Source organism: Ursus maritimus, assembly GCF_017311325.1.
Source record: "Ursus maritimus isolate PB19 chromosome X unlocalized genomic scaffold, ASM1731132v1 scaffold_X1, whole genome shotgun sequence".
In the NCBI taxonomy this organism is placed as follows: Eukaryota; Metazoa; Chordata; class Mammalia; order Carnivora; family Ursidae; genus Ursus; species Ursus maritimus.
The window spans coordinates 30,358,106-30,377,657 of record NW_024423319.1 but is presented as its reverse complement, the minus strand read 5'-3'; the positions used below and the strand labels follow the sequence as shown (position 1 = coordinate 30,377,657).

General features: G+C 44.1%; 1 protein-coding gene across 2 annotated transcripts; it reads left to right on the top strand.

The window, feature by feature from the left end:
• The first annotated feature begins 11,212 nt into the window (after nt 1-11,212).
• On the top strand, nt 11,213-19,329 carry UBE2A (ubiquitin conjugating enzyme E2 A). Of its 2 annotated transcripts, XM_040628639.1 has the most exons (6): nt 11,215-11,457; nt 11,606-11,686; nt 12,099-12,124; nt 17,638-17,727; nt 18,714-18,802; nt 19,087-19,329. In XM_040628639.1, the coding sequence occupies exons 1-6, from the start codon at nt 11,414-11,416 to the stop codon at nt 19,213-19,215; spliced, it is 459 nt and encodes a 152-aa protein (XP_040484573.1). In that variant the 5' UTR covers nt 11,215-11,413; the 3' UTR covers nt 19,216-19,329. The 2 variants fall into 2 exon arrangements, with proteins under 2 accessions (XP_040484582.1, XP_040484573.1); XM_040628648.1 differs by lacking the exon at nt 17,638-17,727 and having other exon boundaries at nt 11,213-11,457.
• The last annotated feature ends 223 nt before the right edge of the window (nt 19,330-19,552 follow it).

The following is a 19,552-nucleotide window of genomic DNA, read 5'->3' as shown; positions in this document are numbered from 1 at the left end:
CCCCAAAAGAAATCCCATATAATTAGCAGTCACTCCCCACTTTTTCCCAGGGCCTGGCAACCACGAATCCACTTTCCGTCTCTGTGGATTTGACTCTTCTGGACATTCATATGAATGAAATCATATAGCATGTGGCTGTTGGTGGCTGGCTTCTTAGCATAACGTTTTCAAGGTGCATCCATGCTGTAGTGTGAACAGGTAAAAATCAGCAATGAATCAGTAAAAAGGAACTTCATTCTTTTTTGTTTTTTTTTAAAGATTTTATTTATTTATTTAACACAGATAGAGACAGCCAGCAAGAGAGGGAACACAAGCAGGGGGAGTGGGAGAGGAAGAAGCAGGCTCATAGCGGAGGAGCCTGATGCGGGGCTCGATCCCATAACGCTGGGATCACGCCCTGAGCCGAAGGCAGACGCTTAACCGCTGTGCCACCCAGGCGCCCCTATTTTTTTTTTAATTAATAATGATTTTTTATTATATTATGTTAGTCACCATACAGTACATCCCCGGTTTTCGATGTAAGGCTCGATGATTCATTAGTTGTGTATAACACCCAGTGCACCATGCAATATGTGCCCTCCTTACTACCCATCACCGGTCTATCCCATTCCCCCACCCCCCTCCCCTCTGTAGCCCTCAGTTTGTTTCTCATAGTCCATAGTCTCTCATGTTTCATTCCCCCTTCTGATTACCCATCCCTTTCTTTATCCCTTTCTTCCCCTACTGATCATTCTAGTTCTTATGAGGAACTTCACTCTTTTTCATGGCTGAATATCCCATTGCATGGCTATCCCACATTTTGTATATTCATCAGTTAATGGACATTTAGGCTTTTCCCACTTTTTGGATATAATGATTAATGCTAATGTGAACAAGTTTTTGTGAGGACGTATGTTCTGAGTTCTCTTCCTTGTATACTTAGGAGTGGAATTGCTGGGTTATATGGTGACTTTATGTTTTACTTTTTAAGGAACTGCCAAGAGTGTTTCCCAAAGCAGCTTTACCATTTTACATTCCCACCAGAATATATATGGAGGAGGGGGTCTGATTTCTTCACAACCTCACCAATAATTATTTTTGTCTGTCGTTTTTATCATAAACATCCTGGTGGGTGTGAAGTGATACCTCACTGTGGTTTTGATTTTCCTTTCCCTGGTGGGTAACGTTGAGCAACTTTTCATGTGCTGATTGGTTATTTATGTATCTTCTTTGGAAGATACTGAAATTGACGATACTGAAACACTCCCAGAACGTTCTTTGTGGAGGACAAGGGCCTGGATCAATCCAGAATAAGGACATCGAGACAGTTTACATAGGCTAACTTCAAAAAATCCAAATGAAGACACCAAAATAGTGGATTTTTAACAGAGAACATAGTGAAGGCAGCAGGAGCTTGTGACTAGAAATTGACAGTTTGGCTGGAGGAAGTGTAGCGTTCAACACACACAAGATGTAAACCAAGGGGAATTTAAAGCCATCTGCTAGACCTCAAATGAACGTGAATTAAATAAAATATAAAAAATATATATGTATAATATATATATGTATGTGTAATATATATATATAATATGTGTATGTATAATATATTATATATATGTATATTATATACCTGTACATATGTGTATATATGTATATATGTATATATGTATAATATATATATATATATACACACACACACACACACACACACACACACAAATGGAATATTACTCAAGCATAGAAAAGGAGGGGATCTTGCCATTTGCAATAGCATGCATGGACCTGGAGGGTATGATGCTAAGTGAAATAAGTCAAAGAAAGACAAATACCATATGATTTCACTTATATGTGGAATCGAAAAAACAAAACAAACAAAAAGCAGAATCAGACTTATAAATACAGAGAACAAACAGTTGCCTGGGGCGCCTGGGTGGTTCAGTCGTTAAGTGTCTGCCTTCGGCCCAGGACATGATCCCAGGGTTCTGGGATCGAGCCCCGCATCAGGCTCCCTGCTCCCCTGGGAGCCTGCTTCTTCCTCTCCCACTCCCTCTGCTTGTGTTCCCTCTCTCACTGGCTGTCAAATAAATAAATAAAATCTTAAAAAAAAAAAACCCACAGTTGCCAGATGGAAGGGGGGTGGAAGAATGGGCAAAATGGGTGAAAGGGAGTAGGAGATAGACTTCCAGGTATGGAACGAAGAAGTCATGGAAATAGAAGGTACAGCATAGGGAATGCAGTCAATGCCATTGTGTTAGTATTGCATGGTGATGGATGGGAGCTACACTGTGGTGAGCATAGCATAATGTATAAAGTAATTGAATCACTATGTTGCACACCTGAAACTAATGTAACATCATGTGTCAACTACCATCAAATTTTTTTTAAAATCAGTTCAAATCTTAAGGAACCACAGTGTTTGTTCCTTAGGTCTTACTCCAATGTCTTCTCTATGATTTCATGTTAGTCTGTATTTATTGATCTTCTACTGTGTGTTAGGCACAGCACTATATACTAGTTGTATAATGATCAACTATAAATTATCTCACCCCTCATGTGCCTTAGTCTGGTGCAGGGGTGAGTAAACTTTTTCTGTAAAGGGCCAGAGAGTAAATATTTTAGGCTTTGAAGGCCAGGAAGCAAAATCAAGAAAATTATGTGGGTACCTATATAACAAGAGAGAAAACAAATTTTCACAAGTGTTTTATTGATGAAATTCAAGATATAATAGTAATTATATTTTTGTAAGACAGGTCTGCTAATGAGAAGAATAGCATTCTTTTATGGAGGGGATAACATTTCACTTAATTAGGGTTCAAAGTGAGTGTTCTCTATCATCAGAATCATTTGCAATCTCAATACACCTTGACAGGTTTTTAAATTGCTTCATATTTGGTCAAGCTGAGTTTTTTAAGAACCTCATTTTTGGGGGCGCCTGGGTGGCTCAGTCGTTAAGCATCTGCCTTCGGCTCAGGGCGTGATCCCAGAGTCCTGGGATGGAGCCCCGCATCAGGCTCCTCCGCTATGAGCCTGCTTCTTCCTCTCCCACTCCCCCTGCTTGTGTTCCCTCTCTCACTGGCTGTCTCTCTCTCTGTCAAATAAATAAATAAAATCTTAAAAAAAAAAGGAACCTCATTTTTGATTTATAATAAAAGTTTACAGTTTTTTTCTAGAGTCAACAAAATGAAAGCACCTGTTAATAAAGGTCTTCTTAAAAAGATTTATTTATTTATTTTTAGAAAGGTGGGAGAGGCAGAGGGAGAGAGAATCTTTTTTTTTTTTAAGATTTTATTTATTTATTCGACAGGATAGAGACAGCCAGCGAGAGAGGGAACACAAGCAGGCGGAGTGGGAGGGGAAGAAGCAGGCTCATAGCGGAGGAGCCTGATGTGGGGCTCAATCCCACAACGCCGGGATCACGCCCTGAGCCGAAGGCAGACGCTTAACCGCTGTGCCACCCAGGCACCCCAGGGAGAGAGAATCTTAAGCAGACTCTGTGCTGAGCGTGGAACCCAAGGCAGGGCTCAATGTCATGACCCTGAAATCACGACCTGAACCAAAACCAAGAGTCAGACGCTTAACTGACTATGCCACCAGCACCTGTTAATAAAGGTCTTAATGAAATAAATCAGTTGCAAATATTCATCCATTAATACTTATCTGTAATGAGATTTTACGTATATCATCTTTGAAAAAAATTTTTTAACACAGATAAGTACTGCCAAATACTGATAGCAAATACCTGATTTTAATTGAGCATATTCATCTTTTAGAAGGCATTTATGAAATTCAATTAGATTCTTCTCTCTCAAATATCAATTAGATATTTGCTTTTTAGCATGTCATTGCATACAGAATAATCATGTCCAATTGAAACAGGTGGAAGCTCGTGAATTGCACAGTGAAAATGATTTTTTTTCAATCAGAGAGAGAGCCCAAGCAGGGGGAGCGGCAGGCAGAGGGAGAAACAGGCTCCCTGCTGAGCAAGGAGACCTAAGCAGGACTCAATCCCAGGACCTTAGGATCATGACCTGAGCCAAAGGCAGCCGCTTAACCGGTTGAGCCACCCAGGTGTCCCTGAAATTGGTTTTTTTTTTTTTTTGAAGATTTTATTCATTTATTTGAGAGAGAGAGAGACAGAGAGAGGACAAGCAGGGAGACTGGGAACAGGAAAGGGAGAAGCAGGCTCCCTGCCAAGCAGGGAGCCCGATATGGGGCGGGGGCTCAATCCCAGTACTCTGGGATCATGAGCTGAGCTGAAGGCAGAGGCTTAACCGACTGAGCCCCCCAGGTGCCCCCGGTGAAATTGATGTTTAAATATTGAAATTTCCTTTGCACTTTGCATCAAGTTCCGAAAAAACACCACTGGAATTGTAATTTGAGCTCAGAAAAGATATTCATTGCAAATTGGTGTGGGAATGCAAATCTTGATTTTTGTTTTCATTTTTGACAGCACAGGAAGAGATTAAAGTAATGACATTACTTGCAATTCAAACAATGTTAGTTGTCATTGAAATGACTTTACTGAAATGTAAGTTTCACATATAAGCAGTGTTTTGCCTTGTAATTTTAGTTTAAATGCATTAACATTAAGTCTACAGCAAAAGTTAATTTTAAAAACCATCCAGTGTTCAATAATAGTGGTTGCAGGTGGTTGTCATTCAGAAAACTTTCAATCTCAGCCCTAAGCTCAAAAAAAAAATTTTTTTAACTTAGAAAAACTTCGCCACTGCCAAGCTATTGAACTGCTGTTGGTTGGGCAAGTCAGAATCTTCAGCTTCTGTATCTGACAAAAATTCATGTGACAGTGGTTTAGTCCATGAATAAATGAAGTGTTGACACTAATGGTTGAAATACACAAGATAGACTCAAATATTTTCCTGCAAAATACCTGCAGTTTAATAATACAATGAATAACCAGAGAATTTAAACAACTCACGTTCTCACAAGCTTTGTAAACTAAGCTTTGTTCTGCCCCATACATATACTCAGCCTAGCAGAGTCTACTTCAGGTTGTACTGAATTAGTATTTTCTTGACTTCTTTGAAAATATTCTCATCTGGGGCACCTGGGTGGCTCAGTCATTGGGGAGTTGGCTTCTCCCGCTACTCATGAGCTCTCTCTTTCTTTCTCTTTCTCTCTCCCTCTCAAATAAATAAATAAATAAATAAGGGTTATGGTTAGAAGATTTTACTTATTTATTTGAGAGGGGGAGAGAAAGAGAGAGAGCATGAGCGGAAGGAAGTGCAGAAGGAGAGGGAGAAGCAGACTCCCCACTGAGCAGGGAGCAGGGAGCCAGACATGGGACTCGATCCCACGACCCTGAGATCATAACCTGAGCCAAAGACAGACTCTTAACGGACTGAGCCACCCAGGAGCCCCAAATAAATACAATCTTTTTAAAAGAAGAAAGAAAGAAGGAAAGAAAGAAAGAAAGAAAGAAAGAAAGAAAGAAAGAGAAAGAAAGAAAGAGAAAGAAAATATTCTCATCTGAGTTATTCCACACAAGCCAATTCTTCCATCACTTTGAACTCAGCATTGGCTCTTTGAGTAAAGTACAACTGAGTAGTATCGGTAACATCCGTCACCTCATTGAGAGCCGGGGAAAATCACTTGAAATCATTTTCCCTGGTTTTTTTTTTTTTGTTTTGTTTTAAGATTTATTTATTTGTTTGAGAAAGGGGGGACGGGCAGAGAGAAACTTAAGCATACTCTGTGCCGAGAACAGAGCCAGACACGGTGCTCAACCTCACAACCCTGAGATCAGGGCCTGAGCTGAAACCTTGTCAGTCGCTCAACCAACTGCGTCACCCAGGTGTCCCTGCCCTGTTCTTTTTTTAATGACTGTTCTTTTTTTAATGACTGTTGGTGTTGCTTCCAAAGTCCTCAACTCTTTGAGCCACTATTCTTGCCGAAAGGCATTAAAATAGTCTTTGAAAAGTTTATTCTCCCTGGACACATTTCTTTGGCTTCTGCAATCAAACACGATTTAATTAACTCATCATCAGTAAATGGCTTTCCTTGCTTGGCTAACAAATGAGCCACTCAGAAAATTACTGTGGCTGCAGCCTCATTTTCATTTTTTTATTTTTGTGAAGAATTTTGCTATGATAAGATATTCCATTTTAAACTTTCTAGTTTTTCTAACCACTGCTTTTCTGGGAATCAGGAACATTGCAACGAGCACTTACTTTGGTAATGTTGTTGCATACTGTATTCTTTTAGCAACACTACAGTGCCATTGTGTAATAAACACAGTGCTTTGACATCGAATGTGATAAACAGGTAATCTACATTTCACTGTGCCTTAAAAGCATGACATTCAACCCCCCCCTTTTTTTGACATGATAGTTATGCACGTGCAATAAAACAAACAAACAAACAAACACGGAAATGCCATAATCTGGTGATACACGTGGCATTCAAAATGCTGTCGAGTTATAACCACATCACTGCGATGTATGGTACACCCACCAACAATGTGTAGTGGTGACGGCACCACATACAGTCTCTGTCACAGCTCCTCAACTCGGCTCCCAGAGCACAGAAACAGGCACAGACAACCCATGATGGAAATAGCATGGCTGTGTCCTGGTGAAACTTTATGGACGTTGAAAATCTAAGTTTCATATTATCCTCACATGTCCTGAAATATGAAATACTCTTCTTTTGATTTTTGCAACCATTTAAAAATACAGAAAAATCACTTTGGGCTTGCAGGCCCTAGGAGAAAAGATAGTGGGCTGGATTTGGGTGTAGTTTGCTGGTGGATATGGCCAGTTTGATTGAATTCCTGTACCCGACGTCGAAACCATGTGTATTGGTTTTCTGTTGCTGCTGTAACATGCTACCACAGACTTAGTGGCTTAAGGAAACACAAATGTATTATCTTACAGTTCTGGAGATCAGAAGTCCAGAATCACTCTCACTGCTTTAAAGTCAAGATGTCAGCAGGGCTGGTTGCTCCTAGAAACTCCAGGGGAAGACCCATTTTTGCCTCATGTGGTGTCTAGAAGCTACCAGCATCCCTTGGCTCCTTGGCTGGTGGTTGTATCGCTCGAATAGCTGCTTCCATGGTCATGTGACCTTCTTTCTGACTCCAGACTTTCTTCCCTCTTATAAGGACTCCTGTGATTACATCAGGCCCCCTGGTTTTATCCTGGATAATCTCCCCATCTCAAGATTCTTAATTTAATTACATCTGCAAAGTCCCTTTCACCATATAAGGTAACATATCTACAAGTTCCAGAGATGAGGATGAGAAGATCCTGGGGAAGGGGTGCATTAGCCTACCACGCCACGCCTTTGTTTGTGATTCTGCAACGTAGCAGGTAGTGAAAGTCTATGTTCATGGCCCTCATGTCCCCATTTCTCTAAACTTCTCTCTCCCTCTCTTTCTCTCCTTGTGTGCTAGGGTCTATCGATGAGCAGCTTACTACTGTTACTGCCGAGAATACACATTGTGACAACTGTTGTTTCCTATAAGCAATTCTCTTGACTTGGCTTCTGAGGCTATTGGAGTTGAGAAAGACCTCGTGATTTTATATTCTGTAGTTTCTTGGTGGCCATTTGTACTCAATGTTAGTGACAGAAGCGGGAACTATAGGAAAATAAAATTCCTTGCCTTCTCTGGCTAACAGAAATACAAACTCACAGCCTCCTAAGGCAGGAAATGATAGTTTATTCAGTCTCTCTCTCTCCGACCCAAAATAGTTCAGGAAAATCACAATCCAGTCTGCATTTCGAAAGCCTCATGAATGAAATCCCACAATTTCCCTAGTTATATATTCCCGTACCTTGCGGTCCTCCCTTTTAGGAAAATTCTCAAGTCCTTGCCTGGGGATGGTTTGGAACTTTTTACCTTCCCGGCAGCTGCATCTCTAACACACTTTTCTTTCCGCTGAAAAGGGCTTCTATTCTGGACCCCCTGCTTTTGGGGAGGGGAGTGGTGCTTGGCTGTGAAGAGGGTATTTCTTCAAGATGTTAAGGTGAAAAGGGGATGGAAGGAACGCTTGGCCAGCTATGCTATAGTTAACATGTTCTAGCCTGAGCCTCGTCTATGCTAGAGAACCATCTTCCGTATTGCTGCTTGCTATGACAACGCTGCTTCCGGGGAGGAATGTGGGGGCACAGTATTTCTGCAGCGTGATTCCACCATGCAGTCAGGGCATGCTCTCCCCATCCCCTGCTGCCACAGGGCTTCCAAACTGCTGTGGTTCATGTCCCCGAGGTTTCTTTTTTTTCTTTTTTTTTTTTTTTTAAGATTTTATTTATTTATTTGACAGAGATAGAGACAGCCAGTGAGAGAGGGAACACAAGCAGGGGGAGTGGGAGAGGAAGAAGCAGGCTCATAGCGGAGGAGCCCGATGTGGGGCTCGATCCCACAACGCCAGGATCACACCCTGAGCCGAAGGCAGACGCTTAACCGCTGTGCCACCCAGGCGCCCCAATCCCCGAGGTTTCTTGATCAGACGGTCAGAGAGCTACTCGCAAGCTAAGGCGAATGAAGTTCAGAAAATCAACAAGCCCACAGCAAACTCAGATACATCTCTGGCCTTCAGTGAGTTTCAGACGTTTCTATCCAATGGCAGGAGCTTCCCCTCCCAGCCCCTTCCCTGCTTTCCAGTGCGGTATAGGCAGCTTCTCAGCACCTATGCGAGCTAGACCTGGAAAACCTATAAAAGCTGCCTGTCAAGGGGAGCCTGGGTGACTCAGTTGGTTAAGCGACTGCCTTTGGCTCAGGTCATGATCCTGGAGTCCCAGGATCGAGTCCCAGTTTGGCCTCCCTGCTCAGTGGGGAGTCTGCTTCTCCCTCTGAATCTCTCTCTTAAATAAATAAATAAATAAAATCTTTTAAAAAAGCCGCCTATCAAGCCTAAAACCCTCATCCTTGCGTTTGAGGGCATCTAACCAACTTCTCCCGCCAGTCTGCCCAGTATCCCCAGAACATGCTTGAGCTCCACGTGCTCCTTCCTTTCCTGCTGGTGCGCTCAGAGAAACTGCTTGACTTCTCTCCCAGGAAGTCGCTCCCTGCTGTCACTTCTGTTTGAAACAAAACTGAAACAAACCCATTCCAGGAAGCTCATTCTAACCCCCAGCAGACTGAGGGTTTCCCCCGCTGTGCGGCCGGCCCTCTGCCTGTGTAGACTCACACACTTCTGCTCTGGCAGAAAGAATTCGAAAACCCCTGGCCGCAGATGGACACACACCTTTCTCCCAGTTATTCAGTCAAACGCTGGTCTACGTTCTGCTGTGAGGGAATTTTGCGGATGTGATTAAGGTCCCAGATCAGATAATATTAGGAGATGGGGGGGGGGTTACCCAGGGTGGGCCTGACCTAATTAGATAAGCCCTTAAAGTGAACTGGGCTGTTCCTGAAGAAAGAGTCCAAGTGTGAGGGGGATTTCATGAGAGAGAAGTTCTCTGATGCTGGCTTGAAAATGGAGCAGGCCACATGGCAAGGAATGTAGGTGACCTCTAGGAGCTGAGAATGGTCCCCGGCTGGTAGCCAGTGAGCAAATGGGGGCCTCAGTCCTTACAACTGCAAGAAACTGAACTTGGCCTACAGCTTGTGGTAATTTGTTAAGGAGCAATTGAAAACAAATGCACTTGCTTTTGTAGATTACATAAGTGTGTATTAGCAGACTGCCAGTCACCAGATGAGAGGGAAAGGAGATTTTAAACTCATTTTTGTACCCCCCGCCCACCACAGTCAATGTGATGCTATTAGGGAGACCTGCTTTAACTCCTGGTATGTTGGAATCAATGCGAGATAGAAATCCTTTCCCACGAAAGTTCCTGTTAAGCAGCAGCTAGAATCACGGCCATTGTCGAGTGTCTCCGGCCTCCCACCTTAGAAACAAATTTCTGCGCGACTGATATCTTACAGACATCTTTGCTCAGATGCCTCACCAGTCCCATGCACTCAGTAAGTTCCCAAACTTCCTGTCCCCAAACGGCCCCCTCCCCACTCTGAACCCGAGTCCTGTCCATGGCACCTTCAAAGCCCCAGTCTTAGAACTCCAGCCATTGTCGACTCCTTCCTCTCTCTTGCCTCCAAGTTCAATCTGTTGCCGAGTTCTCTCCCTTCATGCCATCCTCTCCATTTTGGTTGTCACTGCCTGGTTCAGTATTTCTCACCTGGTCTATTTCAAGGGTCTCCTGGCTGCCCTCCGGGGACCCATCTGTGACAAGCACGGCTCTAATTACGTGCAGGCTCCTTGCAAGGACACTGTTAGCTTGACATTCAAAACTCTGCGTGACTCAACCCAACCTTACCTTTCTCACATTTTCAGAAATTCTTAAAATGAGTGTTTTGCCTACCTTCTAAGTTATTTGGGGATGACCTTTACAAATTATCCTTTAAAACTGTTATTGCTTTTGCAGGTCCACATACTAACTGTGACTCTTCTCTGCAACCTGCAGCTTTTTCGCGTGCATCTTACCGTTACTTTTACTTCAGACTCTCTGCCCTTCCAATTCTCCGCAGTCGGATATTCTCATACCTTGGACTCTTCTGAATATATAGTTGCCGCTTGGCTTGTTGAACTGCCAAGGGGAAATGTGGTTCCAGAGCCAAATTGTGAGTGCCCAGAGCAAAAACCTCATTGTGCTTTCCTTAAGCTCTCATTCCCTCCCCCAGGACACACACCACCATTTTATCCTGCTTGGGGGTGATCACTGGCCTAAACATTGCGACCCGAATCCCGCACGTTCATCTCATAGACGAGGGACCCACAGCTCCCTGTTATAGCCGAGGCCGATTTATTCTTTGGATTTTCGGTGATTTGAACCCGTCACACGCCCTCCTCCCCAGCCTCCCGGGTCCCTAGAGTTCCCGCTTTCTGAGAACCAGATTTGCCTCCACCCACTCTCTCCTCCCTTCTACTTAGGGACTTCCACCTTTCTTCTCTCCCCCCGCCCCCAGCCACAGTGCGCACCGTCATAAGTGATCTGATCTCCAAAAAAAAAAAAAAAATAGAGAAAGAAAAGAGAAAAAAGCTTCCCAGGGCTCGTCCTAGCCTGGGCAGGTGGAGACGGACCCCGTTCCAGCGCTCCTTCCCAGTGAATTACAGGCTCCCGCTCGGCCGGGCAGCTGGCCTCTCCCTCGCGCGCAAGCCCGGCGCTCCCCGCCTCCCGCTGGGGTTTAATGACCTAAGCAACTTTCCTTGCCACCCCCCCGCCCTGTCTTGGTACGGCCTGTCCGGCGTTCCGGCGTTCCACACCCCCCCTCTCCTTCCAGGTTGGTTCAGCCCCCGTCTACTCCGGGGTGGTGCTTAGCCGGCGCCAGACCGACCCTCGACTTCGGAGGGGCAGTGCCGTTCCTCTGGGCGCCTCCTCCGCGGCCGCTTCGGCTCCTTCAGCCTCCTCGGCCTCCTCAGGCTCCGCCGGGACCCGAGACCTCGGTGTATGCCCCACCCCTGACCCCGCTAGAGATATGTCCACCCCGGCTCGGCGGCGCCTCATGCGGGACTTCAAGAGGTAAAGCGACGGCGGCGCCGAGGCCGGGGGCTGCCAGGCGGGGCGCAGGGCGGGTCCCGAGGCGGGCCGGGCGCGGGGAGGGCCGGGGGGGGCGGCCCGGAGCGGACGCGAGTGCCGGACTGCGGAGCCCCTGTCCGTTTCCCTGAAGGTTGCAGGAGGACCCTCCAGCCGGAGTCAGCGGGGCTCCGTCCGAGAACAACATAATGGTTTGGAACGCGGTCATTTTTGGGTGAGTCTGCGTTCCGGGAGGTGGCGGGAGGTGGGGGACTCGAGCCGGCCCAGCCTGCCGTCGGGGACCGGCCCCTGGCGAGGACGGAGAGGGAGAGGGGGAATGTTTGGGTCCGGCCGGGCCTAGGCGCCTCCCCGGAGCCTGTGCCTCGATTAGCTCAGTTCCCGCTGCCAGGGGAACCGTTTGGGGTTCTAAGGGGGGCGGAGCGGGGAGTGGTGGCGGTTAGGCGCGGCGGCCTGCGCCGGGTTGCTGAGCCCGAAACATCTCTTGGTAGTGGCTTTCTGACCCAGGAAGGGGTGGTTTACCAGAGGTAGGGTGGGCGGAGCTGGGAATAGCCGAGTCTTAGGGTGAACCTCTTAAGGGAGCAGGGAGCCCCCGAAGCGGGAACTGACTGTTTTTCTCTGTGTTGCAGGCCTGAAGGGACCCCGTTTGAGGATGGTAAGAGAGTTTCTTTACCCACCTTTCAGCAGCCTGACCATCTGGGGGAGAGGGTTCCCAGTCATCCTGGAAGTGCCTCCTACTTAAGAACCCGCTTCTCCCTAGCCTCTGCCTGCCAAAGGCTTGAGTGGACTCCCGTATGTGGCAAGTTGTTCTGGCCATTGTCCACTTGACTAGACCTGCACCTTCTTGCTTGCTTCTTTAAAAAAAAAAAAAAAAGATCCGGGTAAGGCAATCACTTTTTAGAAGGAGCATCATAGACAGCATTGGTGTTGAGGATTTTTGAGGTTGGGCTGTGAGCCTGCTAAATTCAGCACCCTATCAAGATACTGACTTAGTATCAGCCCAGCCACTTGCTGATAGACTCAGAGACCCCAGAGACCGCCTAGTTCAGAATTCTGCCACCAGGGCAGGGGCTGTGTTCAGCAGGTGCTTAATATGTGTGTTGGATGTTGGATGGGTGCGAGAGTCCCTTGCGCAGGACGATCTGGTTTCTACAATCTGGTGTTGAATGCCTGTCAGCCTCACTGCTCTAAGGGGGTCTTTAATGGTACCTTTAATGGCCAGTTTGAATATAACAGCGTTTCTTATTTTTAAGTAAGTTTTCAGTGTGTTTTTAGCAAGACTTGATGGTCACTGTTCTCAAAGCAGCTTCAGAATTGAGGGGAGCCTTAATGTACTCTCTTGACAAGTGTCCAGCCTTCTTAAAGGTACTATGTGTGTTGCAGTTACAGGATCTTTAATGGATTTAGGCTTGACTTTTAAAAACACGTTACTTGCTTTTTAAGTTGTTTTTTAAACTTTCTATTTTGAGATAATCAGAGATTCATGTGCAGTTGTAATTAATAATAATAATAACGCAGAGAGACCTTGTATACCTTTCACCCATTCCCCCACCCCTTTGGTAACATCTTGAATGACTGTACTACAACATCACAACCAGGAAATTGACATCAATCTAGTTTCATGTGCATTCAATTGCGTGCATGCGTGCGTAGTCGTTTTTGGAAAGCTTAATACATTTCCAACACAATTCAAAGCATTTGAACTACCGATTGACATCTTTAATATCTCAGGTATTTAAAAAAGAAAAGGACCTTTGTTATTTTCTTCAGTGACCATCTTCCGTTCCTCATTGAGCATTTGATACACACACACACACACACACACACACAAACACATATATATATACATACACAGCGCTCCGTTTGAAGGTGGGAACCCAACCACTTTTGCAGACAACTAAGCAGGTACTTACATGGCCGAGTCGGATTGCTTTCTGACGCTACCCGTCCGCAGGGTATGATGAAGGAGGGCGACTGCAACCAACTCTCTAATTTGTCTGAAATACTCCGATTTCCCTAGGAGACTGTGGACGGTCACCCGAATACTTTTACCTTCCTCCCTGTCTCCACCCCCTGGGTAAATGTCACCGCTCTTCAGTGCCGCCATAAAAAGAAATGACAGCAAGCGAGTGATTCTAAAGGCATATACTACTTTGGTGCAGTAAATCGTTTGAACTGATCCATAGCAAGAGCTGGCTCGACTTCATTTTCCTCCGCTAGGCTGGTGCTGGTTGTTGATGCCTCAGCACTGTGTGCAGATTAGCTGTGTGTTTGCTTCAGCTCTGGTAGGCTCTATTTTCATTGGCTTCTTCTTTTCCTCCCGACTTTACTCAGATGGCTTTATGCTGGACACAGCTTTATTAATAGTACATCACTTTGCTGGAGGACTGGCTACTTAAATATTTCAAGGGTGCTTCACTCGTTTTAAGTGGTATGAATTGAGAAGGTACTTAAGGAATCCATTATCTACCTGGATCTTCCCCGTTGACATCACCGGTTCTATTTCTGACGATGTGTATCTCAGTACCGGCGTTACTGAAAGGAACTACTCCAGCTAAATGGCAGTACACTTTTCTGATTCATTCTCTTGAGCAGTCTGCTATCCATGGATGCTTCCTCGGGTGTCTAGAACATGGGCTGTGGCTACAAAAATATATTTTGACCATTTTTTAATACCCTTTATTTACACTTAGGGAATTCACTAGAAAAGACTGATTTAGGGACAAGTGGCATCGTTGATCCTGCTGTTCCCAACATGTTATATAAATCAGCAACCCCAAAACTACTTTTGCTGTTTCCTTGTAAATCATTTGTGGTGGACATTTCTGGAACAGCCAGGCCCCAGTTAAAGAGATGAAGACTTAAGGAACTCTTGAAGGTATTTTGATTTAACTTCACACACTTAAAGCGAGAGGAAAATGTTCTCAAGAACTTACACTACCAGACAGAACACTGGGGGGCAATGCTTCCTCATCAAAATACCTTGGCATGTAATGCTAGTACAAAGACTGTGGAATAAAGTATTCCCCGTCACAGCAGCTAAAAATTGTTAGTACACACAGTAAGATACTAGTATTTGCTTTTTGTAAGAATTTGGTCGTAAGTCTTTTAAAAATTCATCACTTAAAATCCACTGAGGGTGTTCTTAACGTAAATACATCCTATGATGAAGAGTATTTGGGTATTATCTTAAAAATCACAATTTCCGGTCATCAAAAAAATTTTTTTTAGTTGCACGTACTTTGTTTTCTCCTCCAGGGTCACAAGCTGGTGGCCAAATGGCAGAAAACGCAGGTGTTTTCTTTGGCCGACACAGTATTTTCAAAAATTTGAATTTGTGAATGTCTTTTGCAGAACACACACTCGCTAGTCGAACCATATCACTCCTTATTGCCATACCCCTGCCACTGGACGCATAGAACTTTCCCAGTCCCCGTGTGTGGCTGGATGGATTGGTACTTTCCTTACAATGCTTTGGCCTCCTCAGAAGGATGAACAAAAGCAGTACAGTTGGTGTACAACGATGGTGAGGCTTAAGTGCTCTGTTATTTTAAAGCCTAACCTAAATATCCAGCGGATTAACTCTGGTCTCAACTGCATAATATTCTAGGATTTTAAATTTCCTTAGCATTTGTTTCGGGTCTCAGAAATTGCGTTGAGGGTTGTATTAAAAAGGTTCCAGTAGTACAATGTGGCTGAAAGTATGAACTCTCCCCTTCTAAATAAGTATTTGAAATAAGATTTGGGGTAAGCCCTAATTGATATTCAAGCAGACATAAGCACGTTGTTTCACTTCCCAAGATAGTAAAGGAGCTGTTCGAAAAGACTTGATTCACTTATCTGGTAGCTAGTGTTGAACTTCTGGGCGAGTACTAGGCAGAAAGTTCAAGTCAAGGGTTTCGAGAGCCACCAGCCTACATACTCAACTTGAATTCAGCTGTGAGCATTTGCTGTCGATCAGAAAGAGTCGTATTTCGTATTTAAATTCATTAATTGTATATTTCTTACGGATGGTCAAGTTGGGATGTGTGGTTTTTGCCTCCTTCGGTTGGGTCTAGGGATGTGAAACTTCAGGATTATTGTAGCTACCGTATTTCTGGAGCACTGACTTTGTGTCACTGTGCACATTTCCCTCATTTAACCCTCACAACAGTGTAATGTGGTGGCTGCTGTTACTAACCCCATTTGACAGACGAGGAACTTGAGGTTTAGTCGAGTCCAGTGGCTTCCGCAAGGTCTCACAGCTAGTAAGCAGCAAAGCAGGGAATGGAGTCTGGGTCCGACGGCAAGGCTTGTGCTCTTGCCACTGTGTTCTACCGTTTCCACTTAGGCCTGTCTTACGTGTTGCCTTGCCACTTTGGGATATCATATTGAATGATGGTCTTGATTTAAAGTGCCCGGGACTAGTACCTGTGTGCTATTAAATCCGCCCACTTTTAGAGCAATTCCGTGATGATAAATGTCTTACCTATAATTTAATCAGATTTCAGCATTGAGCCCAATGTGTTTATACTTGAGAAGCATAAGGAAGCTCAAAGTTTTGAACTCTCTGACACTCAACCCCACTTTTTCCTGCGTATTATAATACCAGCGGCACTGAAGAGGGAGAACCAATACTTCTTCCTCAAAAAATAGGAAGATTCACGACCAGGTGGTAATAAGGCGAAGTATGTTCTGATAGACTGTAGCGTGTTTGTTCATCCCAAAATATTTCACTCTTGGCCCTGAGTTATACAGTATCTTCAGATCTGGCTTTCACGCAGTTCAGGGAGTAACAGTAGTTTGGGGACTGTGTCTTTATATGTTGCCGTTTAAATTATTCTGCAACTTGAACATAGGTTCATCGTACTAAGGGCAACTGTGTTAGCAAATGCTTTCCTGCGCGTTTGCCCGTAGGAAACAAACTTCGGTGTTGATATGTAAGCGATCCAGCAATAGAATGCGGTCCCTTTTGCTTAAGTGGCGATAAACCTGTTGATGGAAGGAGGAGATTGCCAGCTCTGAAGGAACCAGTAACAAAGTATCCTCGACCTCAAGTGTGGGCTATAGCATTAGAATAGATATATTAAATGGACCAGAGTAATGCAGTGGGACGTCCATTACCTTAGGCCGGACAGTGATTCCCTAAGTTTATCTGAAGAGATTTCAGTCAGGAAAAAACAATTGCCCGATTGTTTTCTTGGATTTATTAAACCCAATTAAAAAAAATATTTTGAAGGAAACAGTCTCCCCAAATCAGAACGTCCTACAGTCCTCGAATGAGATCCAGTTTGTTCATTCCTTATAAATAAGTCTATAACCTAGTATACGTCAGGGCCTCCTGCTACCTGAGTTGACACGTATTCAGGGAAAGTAAATTCATTTCAGTAGTAGCCTAAACAAACATCATTAGAAAGATAAATTTGCTGGAGACACGAATGCAATCTAATGTGATTTTTAAATTATTTCTGCCATTAATTCCCTCCATTAGTGTGAATAATTGAGTTGATTTTATAGTGAAGTGCCTTGTGAGTCATACTTAAGGATTTTTGAGAGAGACTATAAAGTTTTTTCTGGCTTACATTCAATTATGTTTTCATTATAGAGTCGCTATTCTATGAAAAGGAGCCAGTGAACACTTTGATACTTATTCCCTTCCATTTTTAAAGATAATTTGGTTATCGATTTGTATTTCTAGCATTGATTTTGGAACCTTTGTACTCTCGTTCTCTCTAGCCCACGTCAGAATCACTGGAGACTTTAAGGTGGCGGCTGGTTAAAACAGGCCTCTGAGGTCTCTCAGTCTTCTGAGGCATGAGTGCCAAATTTTGGCTCTAGTTTCTTGTCATTTTAAGGATATCTTCAAAGTGGACAGTGGCTCAAGTTATCCTGCACGCAGTACTTTTGAGTTTAAGACAACTGTATTTAAGTTCAGGCGGGAATGACGGCAAAGCAAAAGAACAAATCCCCTTCGGAAGCGGCGGTTCTTATCATATCTGTTAATTTTTAGAGCCGTTCCTGGAGCTCTTACCTTACCTTGTGTCTACCTGGTCTTTCTTTCCTCTCTACCCTGTATCTTTGCATTATTTCGTTTAGTACTGGGAAAAAAATGTCATGTAGCATTAAAAAGAAAGTACTGCTGAACAAAGTGATAAATCTGTTTCTTAAACCTTTCTTTTCTAACTCCAGGAACATTTAAGCTTACAATAGAATTCACTGAAGAATATCCAAATAAACCACCTACGGTTAGATTTGTCTCTAAGATGTTTCATCCAAATGGCAAGTATCACTTTAAAGCAATATTTTAAACCACACTGTTAATTATGGGAGGTGTTCCACGTTGCCTGGGTATTTGTCCGTAGTACCTGAGTATTGGTCAGGCATCTTGCCGTTCCCTGAAAACAGCTCGTTCGCGATGGTCCCCTTGCCGTCGTGATCTCTAGTCCTAGACCACAAGCGGTGAAGGTCCTCTGCCTCGGCCGGGAGTCTGCAGGCCGCCTGGTTTGGATGATCGTCAGCATTCACCTACTGCACAAAAATAAGGACGCTCTCGACGTTTCCTTTTAATGTCGGATTGGGGTAGTCTTGTGTTGTGACTATGTTCACAATTTGGAACTATTTCGAACAATAGTGTTCAACCCCAGGTGCAGATCACAATTACCGTGGGACACTGTAAAAATAGAGAGGCCTTGGCCCCACTCCAGACCTCCTGAGTGTGAGATTGTGTGGCTGAAGGCTACAGTGTATTGGAAAAGCAGCGCGGGTGATTCTAACTTACATTCTGCTTTTTTGGCTAGTAGTAAGCCTAGAACAGCTTGCTTTTTTATTCGGGTTAATAAAGTATTTTCCGGCATATCAGGCATTTTTTTATCTTCATGCCGAAATGAGACCTTGTGAACGCCGAGCTCTCTTTTGTTATTTCAGATAGGAGACAGAGTTTGCAAATTTAGTGGAATACATTCCCCACGTGTCTGGATGGCTAGGGACCCTGGTGGAAGACGTGTACGATTTCCTGGTTAATAGGGCAGTCTTTTCAGAAGAAAGAGCCCTGAGTATCTTCTAGTTTTATACCAATTATATTTGACAGTCTTTGATTATTTCGCTAGCGATGATTAGGAGTCTTCTTAGGAAGGTAACTGAGAAGCAGTTTAGCAATCTTTTTAAACCTCACAAGCCAAGTATGCTTGACTCTGTTTGTCTTGACTGTGATGTTAAACATCTTACTGGTTTTATTGCACGTAACGTACCTGCTTCTGTGCTCTTAGTCTATGCAGATGGTAGTATATGTCTGGACATACTTCAGAACCGCTGGAGTCCAACCTATGATGTGTCTTCCATTCTAACATCCATACAGGTGAATTTTCCTTCATGTGACCAACTATGGCCTTTGATACGTTTCCGTTAGCACTTGAATTGTTTCTGAAAGTCCTAACTTAAGGTAAAGGGCAGGTCATTAAGACCCAAGCTCCCAGAAAACATGCGTTTGCCTGGCTACTAGCAGATCGATGTTACTCTAGGTTAGTATGCCAAGAGAGCAACTTTTGTTTTACTGAGGACCATTCGGTTGAGTGTTTTGAATATATGTGTATATGTATATTTTACATTGAGGAACTGACCTTTTACAAATTGTCTCTGTAGTCCCTATTGGATGAACCCAATCCCAATAGTCCAGCAAACAGCCAGGCTGCTCAGCTGTACCAGGAGAACAAGCGGGAATATGAAAAACGTGTCTCTGCGATAGTAGAACAGAGCTGGCGTGACTGTTGACCCGGGGGCAGCAAAAGAAGCAGCCGGTCATAAGGAAAATATATATTGATGTGTTTGTCACCTTCCTGTTCCTCAGTGTCATTACATTACTTTATTAAAAGCAAAATAGCTGTCGTGCTGTTTCCATCTTCCCTTGCCGAGCTTTTCCGACCCCTTCTCCCCTCTCCTCGAACATCAGAAAACACCCTCTACGAGATCAAATGTACTGTACCTGGGTTACGTGCGAAAATTACTAATGCTTCGTTCCTTTTCTGTTGTGTCTCATCTCCAGTTTTAGGGCAGTATTGTGTCACTGTACTTTACACTAAGCTTTGAAAGTGAATCGTTATACAAGTGG

Bases quoted from the DNA above. Each gene is read 5' to 3' on its own strand.
- UBE2A (XM_040628639.1), top strand. From the start codon at position 11,414: ATGTCCACCCCGGCTCGGCGGCGCCTCATGCGGGACTTCAAGAG. The intron at 11,687-12,098 runs GTGAGTCTGCGT...TCTGTGTTGCAG, and splicing joins TGGAACGCGGTCATTTTTGG to GCCTGAAGGGACCCCGTTTG. The intron at 12,125-17,637 runs GTAAGAGAGTTT...TTCTAACTCCAG, and splicing joins AGGGACCCCGTTTGAGGATG to GAACATTTAAGCTTACAATA.